At 34.3% G+C, this 13,367-nt stretch overlaps 1 protein-coding gene across 4 annotated transcripts in view; it reads left to right on the forward strand.

Annotated features, from left to right (window-relative positions):
- Positions 1–13,367, forward strand: part of ATRNL1 (attractin like 1) — a 462,013-nt gene that overhangs the window by 125,930 nt on the left and 322,716 nt on the right. For all 4 annotated transcript variants that reach the window (XM_071749487.1, XM_071749488.1, XM_071749489.1 and 1 more), the window contains exon 20: positions 7,090–7,183. In XM_071749487.1, coding sequence (XP_071605588.1) covers positions 7,090–7,183 — 94 coding nt within the window. The remainder of the gene's footprint in view (positions 1–7,089; positions 7,184–13,367) is intronic.

Raw genomic sequence — 13,367 nt, forward strand, 5'->3', positions numbered from 1 at the left:
AGTTCTTTACTGTAATTTTAATGCTACTCAATTAGTGATACTGCAGAGTTGTTGGGCACATGTTTGCTTTTACGTTGTGTGTCTCAAAGGTTGAGTGGATGTGTTTCCTATAAAAGTAATTGTTGAATGCTAAACAGGTATCAGGGGCTTCCACTTGAACATGCATTTCTAGAAAAATAGGTAATTAGACAGCTTTGTAATAATACCATTGTAGAAAATGGTCTCAGAAGGGCAGATCTCATATGTGTAGTCTTAAAGGATTACATAAATCAAAATCTGCAGTGAAACTGAGCATTAAAATGTTATATCTAATATGCATTTATACTTTCTATTTGTTACTTAGCCAAGCCCCATGAGAGAGCTTTTATCTCCTTTTCTAAAAACATAAACAACGTGTTTTTCAGACAAAATATGTGTTTTGAAGTGTAAGGAATTTTTTTATTTCTGTGGGTTTTTGTACAAAAATGTCTGCCGTTCGCATTACCAAAATTAAAGTAGTGCACCTCAATATTTAATAGCTTTGTTACCATTTTCCTTTTGAAAAAATCAGCAAGTTGTCTTAAAGGAATTATCTGTGTGCAGCTACTGGTTTAGTGATCTTTGAAGTAAGCAAACATATTAAGTTAAAGTACCATTTGGAGTGAGCTCAGTTTGTGAGAAAAATTGCTCTTGCAGCTCTGTGTTGGAGATGGGGGCTGAGCAATAAGTGTTTTCTTAAATTCAATTGTCTAAAATGCATACTTCATGGAAATAGTGATGGGTATTCTTTTGTTGTCAGCATCAGCAAGAAGATTTATGTGCTGAGCTAGCACCTCCAAATCAATCATGCTGTGGATTTATTATTTAATATATTCTATAGGGTTGTGGTTTTGCAGCAAGAATTTACTCTACTGGATTATATTGTTTTCATATAATCTTTCTGCTCTGCTTAGAATCTGCATGTTGTACAAAAGAGTAGCATGAACTGCTATTTCCCTAAAATTGGAGTAGGTGTTGCCAGGGTGGGTTTTTTGTTGTTGGTTTTTAAAGCTTCAATATCATAATTTCAATTAATATGTAAAAATAATATGAAAACATAGGTCTAAATCATTTAAATTAATAAATAATCTATTATACAATAAAGAACCTGCTTAAGATACAGAATTTTAATGATGATAAAATGTTTGCATGGTAGCTAAGTATTTAAAATAACTGCTTAAACAGCAGTGTCTGTGCACAGTATAGACCCAGGTTGGAGATGAGTGCATACAGCACTATGGGGCTGACCTCAGTTTCCATCCTGAGCTGCAGCACCTCTACAGTAAAAAAGTCTTTTCTGTACTGATGGAATTTCATGGTTTTTAGTCTGTGGCCTTCACCTCTTGTTCTTAGGAGTTGGCATTCCTAAGAGACTGGTTCCTTCCCATCAGGTACTTACACGTGTTAGTAAGATCCCACAGAGACTTCTCCGGGCTGAATCCCAGCTCTCTCAGCCTCTCCTAACAGGAAAGATGCTCCTTTCTCTTTATCACCTTAGCAGTTCCCATGGCCATCTTCTGTTTTGTTTTCTTTCCTGTGAAATAGGGTTCATGGACATGGAGTATGATACAAACCAAAGAATGACAGAAGGGGGATGATTGTGGGATTCTTCAACAAGAAGTTGCCTTGTTAGCTGTGCTAGAATACTTGATATTATTGAGATGTTAACTTTACACCATGGCAATCCATCTGGGTCATTTCCAGCATTTACAGAGAGCTAAATTTCTAAGGCTTATCTCTGCCAAGAACACAAAAGTGATCAGAATAATTAAAGCTCACCCTGGAGGAAGTTTATACAATTTTGTGCACTTAATTCATGTGTCTCAGTCATCATGGGGGTGCATGAATGGTTTAAAAATACAAAATCTAAAGCTTCTGGTCTTACTTGCAAGGAGAACTTTTGTATTATTTTTTTTTTTTTAAATAAGCCTATAAAAATTTCTATACATTTTGAAGTTGATATCAAGAATGTACATATGTTTGGGCAGGAGTTTGCAACTCCTGAAATCTCCATTAGAGTTGTACAATTTATTTTGAATTAAAATATATCTCTCTATGCCTGAGTTTTAAGCATACAAAATTGTGACAGTTCTAATTCCCATCTTTTCTTGTATCCGTAAGGGAAATATGAGCATTGGTGAAAAGTTTTTCCTGTGTTTCTTGTGCTGCAATTAATTTTGGAAGGTATAAGGCTAATGATAAATCTTGCCTAATAGAAGGTTCTGAAATCCAGCAGAAGCTGGCATTTATTGTGAGTCTTAAGCTTCTCCTTAAAATTAAAAACTGTTAGCAGTGTGTGAATTATGAAGTAGAGAGTGACAGATGTACTTCTTTCCCAAAGGGGAAAAGGAGCCACGAGACACTATCAATCCCTCTTGTATCCTAGAGGTGTGATTATCTAATTGAAAATACATCACCTGGGATTAATTTACTAGAAAGAGAAGAAAATTGTATGTTTCATTATGACAGTTGGTTTGCAGAGATTGATTTCTGAATTTTGCAAACTGAGTATGAATACTTAAATTAGGAGGAAGCAGAGAATGAGAAGAGAATTTAATGACTGTTGGGATGTTACTGTGTTTTCAACTTGCTGGGAAGTTAAAGCAGGATTTTGAGCTGTTCTCTGCATTGATGACTGCCAGGGAAGATTTGAGAGAGGATTAGTGTCATTGTAACCTCCTGAAAGAGTTTGAGAATGGTGCTGCTGTGGGTGCTGGAGAATGTTGTACAGAGGTAGAGTCTGACTCTGATGCACCCTGTAGATAATCCTGTCTCTAACAGTCTTCTGCTACTCTTCATATGGCAGTACTCAGCAAAAGGAATAATGGCATTACTTTGCTGTGTTGGTGGTGTGGTTTTTTTGAAGATAGGGCTAACTCTGTCAAGGCTGACTTCTAGATATCTTAAAAAATACAGAATATTTTAAAATAAAATTTTTAAAGCCTCTGCTGGTCTTGTAATTGTTACCCTTATTTTATTTTTTTTTTTGCCATCTTTCTCCTAGAGATGCAAGATCCTTATTCAAAAAGATACATATTTTTTATCTGCTTGTATTTAATTTCTCTCAACCACAGCAAATCTGTGTAGGCATGCTCCATCCACTGTCAGTGCCCCAAATAAAATATTTTGTGTTAAGAACTGGACATTATTTAAAGCATATTCATTATAGTGAATATGTTGCTGTCAACATAATGTCACATGAGAGATGTGACAATGCAAAAGATTCACACTATACCTAACTAAACGTGTGAAGGAACAGTGGTTATCTAAAATCTACACTGAAGGACATCAGGACTAAATGGGATAAAGAAAAGCAGTGTGCTTTTTTCAACTTTTTGAATTTCATTTTTTTCAGATGATGAAACTTCAAGTGCTTGAGTGTGGCAGAAATTAAAACTGTTCTTACAGGCTGAGAAGCTGATTGGGATGCCTCAGATAACTCCAGACACAAGCCACAGACAATATGAGGGTGCAGAAGAACACTAGGACACAAAAATGTGGTGTCAGAAATTTTCCTTGACAGTGTCTCAGATATATTAATTAAAATGGGGCAGACAGGCCCAGAGAATCAAAAGCAGTGATGTTATCTTCCCACCATCAAGCATTAGGTGGTCTGAGCCTGGGATTTCCAGTCAGAAATCTCTGCTTACCACCATGCAGTTCTGCTTGAACTTCAAACTTTTATTAAATACATTGTGGGGGGGCCAGGGGAGGAGGAGAAGCTTTTGAAATGTGAAGTATTAAGTATAGCTTTCATTTTAACTCCTAATTCCTTTTCCTTCAGCTTTAGGAAGTTCTTACAAGAAAAATCGTGGTAAACATTTCTTTAGATCAGCATTACATATGATAACTGTCCTTTTTTGCTGGAATTTAAGCCTTGTTCATGCTTTTAAAACTGATTCTGAGATTTGGCATATTTCTACCAGCACTGGACTGTGAAAGATGCTCCTGTAGCTACATTTTAAAATTTTCATCTACAGTGATATCAGAAGAGAAACCATCCACTGAGAATGGTTAAGCAGAGAAAAAAAAAATAGAAAATATTAAAGAAAAAAAAGGAAAGAGTATGGAGGTATTGAGGTAATGAAAGAATGAAAATGTTCTATTGCTCTGAAATAAAATGTAGCTTTAGATTGCAGTTGATTAATTAGTAAACATACTTCATATTGTAATTTCTTTTGTATTATTCAGAAATAGCCCAGTGGGAAAAACCTGCAGTGTGGCACAAATAGAAGTTGTTTTCCACTAAATGTCCTGTACTATTGACTTGTTGTACTGTTGTATTTGGTAACATAATCACATTACCTTCAGTAAGAATGGGGATGGCTAATACAGATTTTGGGTTTTTTTTTTGTTACTTCTCACAGAGAGGTCCACAAATGTGTAGTAATGCATTTTTCATCATAGAGTTTACAAGTGTTAGATGAATTAAAATATGTCAAGATAATATTTGTCAAGATAAGATTTTAAAATAATATAGAAGTCATTACCTCCTGATGTCCTTTTTGGAGGTATACAGGGAAAAGTCAGATTACTAGAAACTTGATCAATGAGAGTAACTTCTCTTAATCATTCAAAAGAAGAAAATTAGCTGCTGGGCTTTTTCACTGAAAAGGAATCCAGTCTACAAGATTCTGAGTAGCCTTTTTTTTCCTTTTTTTCTGACCATACTGATCTTAGCAGTATAGAAGCTTCCTATTTGTCATGAAAATGCAGGTCAGGTGGAGCAGCCATGTGGGTGTTTTTGGTGAAGGAGACCAAACTAGGAACGTATCCTTCATTTATGTGTGCTGTGAAGATATACAGGTCCAAATTTAAACACGCATATAAATAAAAATAAATCAATTCCATCAGATTATTTAACAATTGTTCAATACAAATCCAGGAAAGTCAAAAGACAGAGTGCAGTGACTGAACACGATGGAGTTTAAATGGAAGAAGATACATGGCTGATTTGAGAGTTCATCTCTAGGATTGCCCTGTGAGTGAGCACATAGCACACTAATCTGCTCTGGATATGTGCTTTATTTGATTTCTGTGTCCCTGGGGATAAATGATGCTCCAAAGTTAGATTTATCACTAATTCCATGGACTGGGTATACAAGTTCCTGCCAAAGGAAACGGTTTTGCCCTTCCACAGATTCTCATATGGCAACATCTGTTAATTCTACTTTATAATCCCTTTTACACCCCTTTTTCACTAAATAAACACTGCCCAAGTTAAGGAAGTTCCAATTCCACATTACTTTCTATAAAGTGAAAAATAATTGTGAGAGTAATCAATTAATTTTAGTTGGCAATAGCTTCTGAATTTATCAATAAATGTTTGAAATATGATTTGAAATTCAGCCTTTTATCTCCTTTATAACTTTTGTGCTGTCCTGCAATGGTGCATCACTGTTGAAAGCAATAAGCTGTTAAGAATATATTTCTTTTTGCTTTTTTCACTGAAAGCATAGCAAAGACTTACACAATTAAGATGAACTTTTGCAAAGAGACTTTTTCAGCTTAAAGTGCGTAAATAATAATTTCATAAATGTAGAGGGAAAAATGTGAAGGATTTACTGATTATATAGTAGCGGCACTTCAGTGGGCATTTATTGACAAAATTACAAAATTTGGCACTCTGTGGTAGTTGTAGGTGTTTCTCAGAGAGAAAAACATCGTGCACACATCACTGTATGCTGCAGAGAAATTTCTGGTGTGTGTTTGAATCTCCTGTACCTTGTTAGTAAGAAGAGATGGATATTTGACAAGTTCTGAAAGCTGAACAAACCAGAGAGTTCCTGAATATTCAGTCAATAATATTTTATGTTTAAATGTGGTCTTCTCACGCTTTATCTTTCAATTTAGTTGTCTTAGGCTGTGACAGAGAGGTTAGAGTGTGCCTGGTATAGGACACTGTCACAGAAATATTAATTCTGTGTTATTCCTTATCTATCAGCAAAATTGGAACATTCAAAGTCAGTCCCTGTGATAGAAATTCAATATTAGGATTATAAAGTGGAAAGTAGACTTCTGTTATGTACAGGTTACCACTTAGTATCATATCTGTGCCCAAGCAAGAGCTCATGTATTAAATCTTTTATCTTAGTTTTAATTAAAATTTTGGTGAAAGCACAATATCATAATAAAGGTAGGTTCATATTTACTTTCTATTAAAGAAGGCTTAACATTTAGTTAGAGTATTGGCAGGTAATTATTCCAGTTTGATGGGGGAACTTACTGCCACACTTACCAGAGGGAGGTTATTAAGCTTTGTACACTTGGCTAGTAGTGAGGCAGGGCTGCCTAAACGAGGTGGTCATTTATATAAACATGGGAAGGAAAAGCAAAAAGAAAGCTTGATATTAGGGAGCTTGAAGGTTTGTGTTGAGGTGAGAATCAACAAGGCAACAAGAATGGCAATGGGCACACCACTGTGGAGAGATTAGCTATAGCCACTGTGTTTGAAAAGCAGTGGACTGGTGATGGTGTTTCAGTGGTTTTCCCTCCTTTCAAATTTCAGGAGCTTTTAAAGGTGCCTGTTTCTTGCTCCTAGAGTATTGTGTTGGACCATAATTGTAATATTATCTCTGCCTTTTTTCAAATGGTTTGAAAGCTTTCTTTTTGTTCACTTTTGTCTGCAGCAAGAGTTTCTAGTATGTCAGACTTTTTACCAAACCTCTGCAATAATACTTTCTTTAATTTGACATTTGAAACTAATGGAATTTTGCCATTATTTTGCAATTGGTCAAGATTTCACCTTTTATAGAAGAGATGTATTAATAATTTTGTGTTGCACATTGAGATGATAGACTTTAATGGCTGTACTCAAACTGCTATTATTTATGGTGTGGAGGAAAGCCCTCAATGACTTGTGTAGTTCTTAACTCTACAGAAAATAAACTAAATTATGTGCTAGGGGAATGCTCTTCAATGAAACCTAGCATTGAAGTAGTAGTATTTTTTTTTAAATACAGCTTGTAGGAAAATTCTTTATGGTGAAGTATTAAAATCCATGAAAATTCCTTTAGTTATAAAGTAAAACACGGGTAAATAAATCTAACTTTTTTAAAATTTATTTTATAGCTTGCACGTGCAGTGGACATGCAAATATTTGTCACATGCAAACAGGAAAATGTTTCTGCACAACTAAGGGAATCAAAGGAGACCAATGTCAACTGTGAGTACAATTAAATGTAGCCCAGAGTTACTGCAATTCCTGCTTAGTGTGTAATCACTTGTTAAAGTGCACTGTGTTTTAGACATTTTCCTGTATCATTAAATATGGAACAGAGGGGAATGTGTAGACCTGTCATGGAAAGTACAATACCCAAAAAGTATCTTGTTTTCTAGTGGAAATGTTCTAGTTTATTCTGTTTGTTTAGAGGAAGAGCTTGCAACTTAGAGCATAACAAATGGAGCACAAGAAAATAAGAATGAAGAACTACTGAAGCAGAGCAGCTTGGCAAGTAGGAGATATAACACATTAAAGTGAATTATGAACAGCCTTACATTAAAGGATGTTTGTTTCAGTTCATTCTATCCTTCACATGGCATTATCCAATAAAAAGCTTGTTCCTTTCATAATTATAGTTACTTTAAATAGCATCTGGCCCCAAAATTGTCTCAGCAATGTTTCTTGGAACTGGAGAAAATACAGATTATTCCTCTTGAGCAGGAAGAGATGCCAGAAGGTTGTGTTCTGCCTTCTATGCAGCATATTCTTTCACTGGATTCGTGGAATCAGCTTTGATACACTTAATGAACTGGGCTGAATCCTACCTTTAAGGCTTTGGTTGATAAATAGTAAAGAAACAAAAATATCTGATGCAGAGGCTGTGTATATTCATGAGCAAGAGCTGTGCTGGCAGCTATACTGCTTTAGGGCTTCCTCTGGAGTCTTTTGTCCAGCTAATTGAAGCTCAGTATAAAACAGGAAACTAAGACTAAATGAAGATTTTTTCCTTTTTTTATCATGATAAGAGCTGAAGAATGGTAATATCCTGAAACTCTGAATTAAGTCTTCACTGAGAAGTTATTTCTTCCTTTTTTTGTGTCCAAACAATCAGTTCTAGGTGTTAATGAGCAGTTTGATTGCCAGTGTACTGTGGACATATGCTGATGCCATTCTTTATATTTACAAGGAAGAGGGAAAAAAAACATCTACTCCTCTGTACATTTCAACAGTCCAACTACAGGAAAATTTTTCTTTTCTTGTAACTCCAGTCCTTTACTAAGTACCATTCAACCTGAGGCACTCTTTTTAGACCTCTTTTTCAGTATTTCACAAACCTATTTTGTTATTGCTTTCCCTTTGGCTTTTAACTGTTTCATCTTTTTTTTTTTTTTTTTTTTTTTTTTTTTTTTTTTTTTTTTTTTCTTCCTCTGTCTGATTTGGAACTTTTGTTTCCTGCAGTTGGTTGTGCTGCTCAGCTGTATCAGTCTGCTGTCATGAGGTTCTTTTATCCCAGAATAAGGTTGTTGTGGTGGATTTTCCTGTCTTGGCCAAAAGTTACAGCAGTTCTTCAAAATGGAGGAAGTGCAGCTTTGAATTTTGACTTTTCCTGAGTAAATTTAAAATTGCATTTTCAAACTTAAAATCCACGATTTTGTCACATGTAATATATTCCTCTTCCTAGGTTTTTCAGAAGCCCCAAAAATTATCCAAAGCAAGCTGTGGTGTTAAAGCATTTGATAATCCAAATGGTTTCTTTTGGATGAAATAAATTCTGCAGAGCATCCATTTTCAAATTGGTTTTGGCTGTGATCACATTTGGGATTGAGCTTTACATCTGTTGGGTTGATAAACACAAATATTAGCATAAAAAATTCAATTTGCACTCCAAAGTCCTTTTCTAACTCTGTTCTTACAAAAAAAGAAACAACCTAAAAAACTAAAAAAAAAAAGCTGTATAAAATATCTAGTTTAACAACACATGTAGAAAGAGACCAGTTCCAGTTGTAGACATTGGAACATAGTGGTAAACTATCTAGGATAAAATTTCAGTACCAGAGACTCATCGTTTCAATCACTGGATATTCTGAGAAAAGCCAATAACCACAGATTTAGAGTACATGTCATCAGGTTTGGATTTGTCATTTTATGCTGATGCTTGGTTTGGGAGAGTGATCCATTCATGTATGGAAGCTGAATGCTAGGGTTTTTTAAATTTAATTATTTCCCATAGAAAATTAGGAGATAAATTAAAAAAAAAAAATAGGTTGCTGAATCACTGAATCTGGTCCTGAACTGCCATCTAATTTGTAAATGTCATATGAGAAATGGAAACTTGATCAGATTTGTATTATGTTAAAAAAAACCAAAACTATTTTCTCTAAAAATGATCCTTAAACTTAAAATGTATGTAAAAGTGTTGATTTATACATATTATATTGTCAAAAGACATGTGCAGTAGTAATCTACATCAGCTAAATGCTTAGCTTGTATTTATTACTTTAATATATTTTGCTTAAATGACCTGGAGCTTGATTCAAAGTGTGAGTGCTGTTATCCATAGCTCTAGATAAAAATTGATTTTTTGGCCACGTGTCAGATAAGCTGTTGTGCAGTCTCAGCAGGAAGCCTATAACCCTGTGATTTCTAAAATAAGGATTTCAGTGAAAATTTCAAACTATAACTGTTTAGAGTGAAAGTTGGATTTATATTCCTGTCAAGAATCCTATTGATTAGAAACTCAGATCTGCAGGGTTGTAAGTTGTCTCCTTTCTTTCCTCCCTTTGTCTCCTCCTCTTCCTCTCTGATACTTTTCTATCTCCTCATCATGTGCAATACACACCAGGCTGGGGAGACAGAGTTTTTAGGAAATTAAGGAAACTTTACCACATTTTTTTTTTCCTTTTTCCCTCCTAGCTAAAGAGCACTTAGTTATTTTTGCTTTTATGGAGAATCTCCTGTAGTTTTAAAATTCTGTATGTATTTATAATTTTCCTTTTAGTGCTTCCATACCTCAGTTACATTCACTTCTGAATTGTGCTGTTTGTTAGCACAAAGGACAGGGGCATTTTAAATAAAAATCAGTGTTCTAAAGAAGCTTTGAACACACCTTTTCTTTTATATTTACAGTGTTTCTTTAGTGATATATGATAATGCTTTTTCCAAAACCAAATATTTTTTAATTTCCTTTAAGTAGATAGTTTCAGTTGGTAAAAACCTGTTCTAATGTTCTAACTGTTCTAATGAGGAGGAGTTGATTAGAATGGTTTGATTATTCTGAGTAACTAGACTGTAAAACAATAAAAGCAGATACAAATAAAAATACTTAGATTTTTTTCCCCTGTAGTAACAGGAATATCATATTGACTTAAAATGTATTTTTAAGTGAAAAATTCTACTTTAATGTAATTTTATTTAATGTTTTATAATATGTGATTTTCTAGCTGCTCATTTTACTCCCTCACAGAATTTTGTTTACAGAGATTTTAAACTTCCCTTAGGTTACATACATATGTAGGATTATGATATAATCCTACATATGTAGAATTATATGCACAGGAAAAATGTTTCAAATGTGTCAAATTTCAATTTCTGGCATTAAATGAGAGAATTTTTACTGGATGCAAGGATAAAAAATCGAAAATTTACAGAATTAATTGATAATTGATAATATAAATATTGATAATATAAAATTGATAATATAAATAATTCTTTGAGACATTTCGGTATGCTTGGGCTCCTTCAAAAAGCAGCCTTACCTGGAGTTGTGTCTATAGATTTTGTCATCTCTTGTAAATCTTTGTAAATCTGGACAAATTCTGGGCTTCTGGAAAGGTTACGGGGTTAGAAATGCTCGGTGGAAATAAAGATTCCTAGTGAATTTTTCAAATTGTCAGGTTTTACTGGGTGTACTGTAACATTTATTGAGCTGTACTTCCCAGTTACAGCCATTGCTGTAGTTTGGGGGGAAGGAAATCAATCTCTCTTGCTAAGTACTTTCCCCTGTGGCAGATCTTAGGCTGTCAGACCTGTCCTCTTGGTATTGAAACTTTTTGAATGAAGGGCAGGTTAGATATCATCTCAGTGTCTCTTAGTTCCCAGGCATAAATCAGGATATTTTTCCTAACGGGGAAGCATTAAAATGTTGAGAAAATCTGTTGTGGTGTGTAAAAAAAGAAATACCAGAAACCATATAAGAACTGGGCTAATGCAGTTTTGAAATTTCTGTAATGAAGAACTGCTAGGTAGAAATTAATTGGGAAAAAAATCCTTCTTTGTGATCTAATTTCTTAGTGTATTTTATGAAGTTGTAAGAAGTGAAAATTTAAGACTATCCAATGTATATGTCTAGGGTATTCTGGAATGACAGAAGTAATATTTTGCTTATTTTAATTCTAATAAATATTCATTTCTTACTAATTCTCATATTTCTTTTGATCAGTGGAAGAAATACTGTTTTACTTATAAAAATATACCTGGTTTATTTGGTAAATCTTCACTGAATGCAAGCTTTAAGAAGCTATTTAATAATGTAATGATCTGTGCATAAGTAGTAATGACTTACTGATAGTGGAATTTACATAAGAACAAGATTTTAAAAATCTAATTGTCCTCTTCTTTATAAGAGCTCTCCACAGAATTGTATAGTTCCTCTTCCCAGACAGCAGGACAGGTGAAAATACATTGGTTAATGAGTCAAATTCACTGCTCTATTGATATCACTGCAACTTGATTTGCTGATATCAGAACAAACCTATTCCCCATCGTTTCCTCTCAGAGCTCCTCTTTCTGCTCCCCAGTTGGGCAAATATTGACAGCAATTATAGAACAAATCCACTTTATTAGACCTTCCTTTATCAAAGATAAATGCATACAAAAAAACCACCAACCCAACAGCTACCAAAACAAAGAAACAAACACAAGCAACTTGGGAAGAATCTGGTTGCTGGAAGTTTAATGAAAAAACCTTCTATTGAAGACCAGCTCTTCCCTGATGCAGGGGGAAATCCATTTATTGCTCTGTGCATCTGTGCTTTCCAAACTGACGTTAAAAAAATATAATATTTAATATTTTAAAATATTACAAGAAAGTACATTTTTTCCAATATTTTTTTCTTTTTTGTCACGTAGTCATATTCCACCATAAGTTTTCCATACTTAGTTGTGTCTGATATGAGATGTTTTCTCCATTCTGAGTCCAGTCCTGGAATTTTGCCTTTAACAGAAAACTTTGATACACCATAGATGTTCCTCAGATATGGTACTACAAGGAATATTTCAGAAAAATCTGGCATGTACATCTGGGTGGATTTAGCAGCTTTCCCTGTTCTTATTTAACTGCTTGATAATTTTAGCCTATTTCTGTAAAGACAGGTTCGAGCCCTCAGCTAGTTCTCAAGGAGCTGGATTGTTAGGTTGCTATGGAGAAGAATAATATAAAAATCCCACTTCAACATTAAATATATATATTTAAATGTACTAATTTTCTGCTCTACATGTAGTCATTATTTCCAGATCTATCAAGGTTTTGAGATACTATTTTTTTCTTCAATTCCTGTTTCTGGCATCAGTCATTTTTGCTTAAATTGCAGCTTTCTTTTAAACAATATATCTAATATCAAAGCTTCAGAAAATGACCCAAATGCACTCTAATGTCTTCAAGACTGAGAAGGCACTCGAGACATTTGAAATCGTTTTTAATCTAAAATTTGAATAACATTTGTTATTCTCATTTGTAATATTTATTTATTTAGATACTGCAGTAGACTTTTTTCTTTGGTATATTCAGTATTTGATACGTAAAGCTCATGAGGATCTCTCAGATCTTTCAGAGTTGCAGAAAGAAACAAGAAGCATTGTTAATTGCAAACAGGAAATTGCCTGACTTTGTTAAAACAGAGAAGAGTTGGTGTCTGGATGTCCTGAGTTGTTCCCAGAAGGCCAGGATGAGAAATGAGACTGGAAAGAGAAATGAGAAGGAGGTAATGGCTAAGGGAGGAACTGCAAACACCTACCCAAGAGCTTTCTGTATTGATACTTTATCATCAGGGAAGTGGTGAATGTGTTAGATCTGGAGAACATTGCAATATTGATGTTGCAGTGTAAAAACAGCTATGTCAGCAACATCTTTCCTGCAAAGAGCTGCATTAAAAATGGCAAATGGCACATTTAAATTTTTCAGGTGTTCTTTTCTGATAAAAATATGTTTTCCATTGTTTTGAGTTATAGTACTAATTGTGTAGTAAAGGAGTAACAGTTTGGGCACAGAGGTTTCTCTTTTCATGAAAATAAAGTAATATTGGCTTCTGAGTTAGGGTTTCCAATAAATTACTTTAGGCACAGATGTAATTATCTCTTTTGGTTTAGCAAACTCTATAGAGCAGAATCTACTCACCATCAGGCTTCAGTT

Source organism: Heliangelus exortis, chromosome 7 (assembly GCF_036169615.1).
Source record: "Heliangelus exortis chromosome 7, bHelExo1.hap1, whole genome shotgun sequence".
Lineage (NCBI taxonomy): Eukaryota > Metazoa > Chordata > Aves > Apodiformes > Trochilidae > Heliangelus > Heliangelus exortis.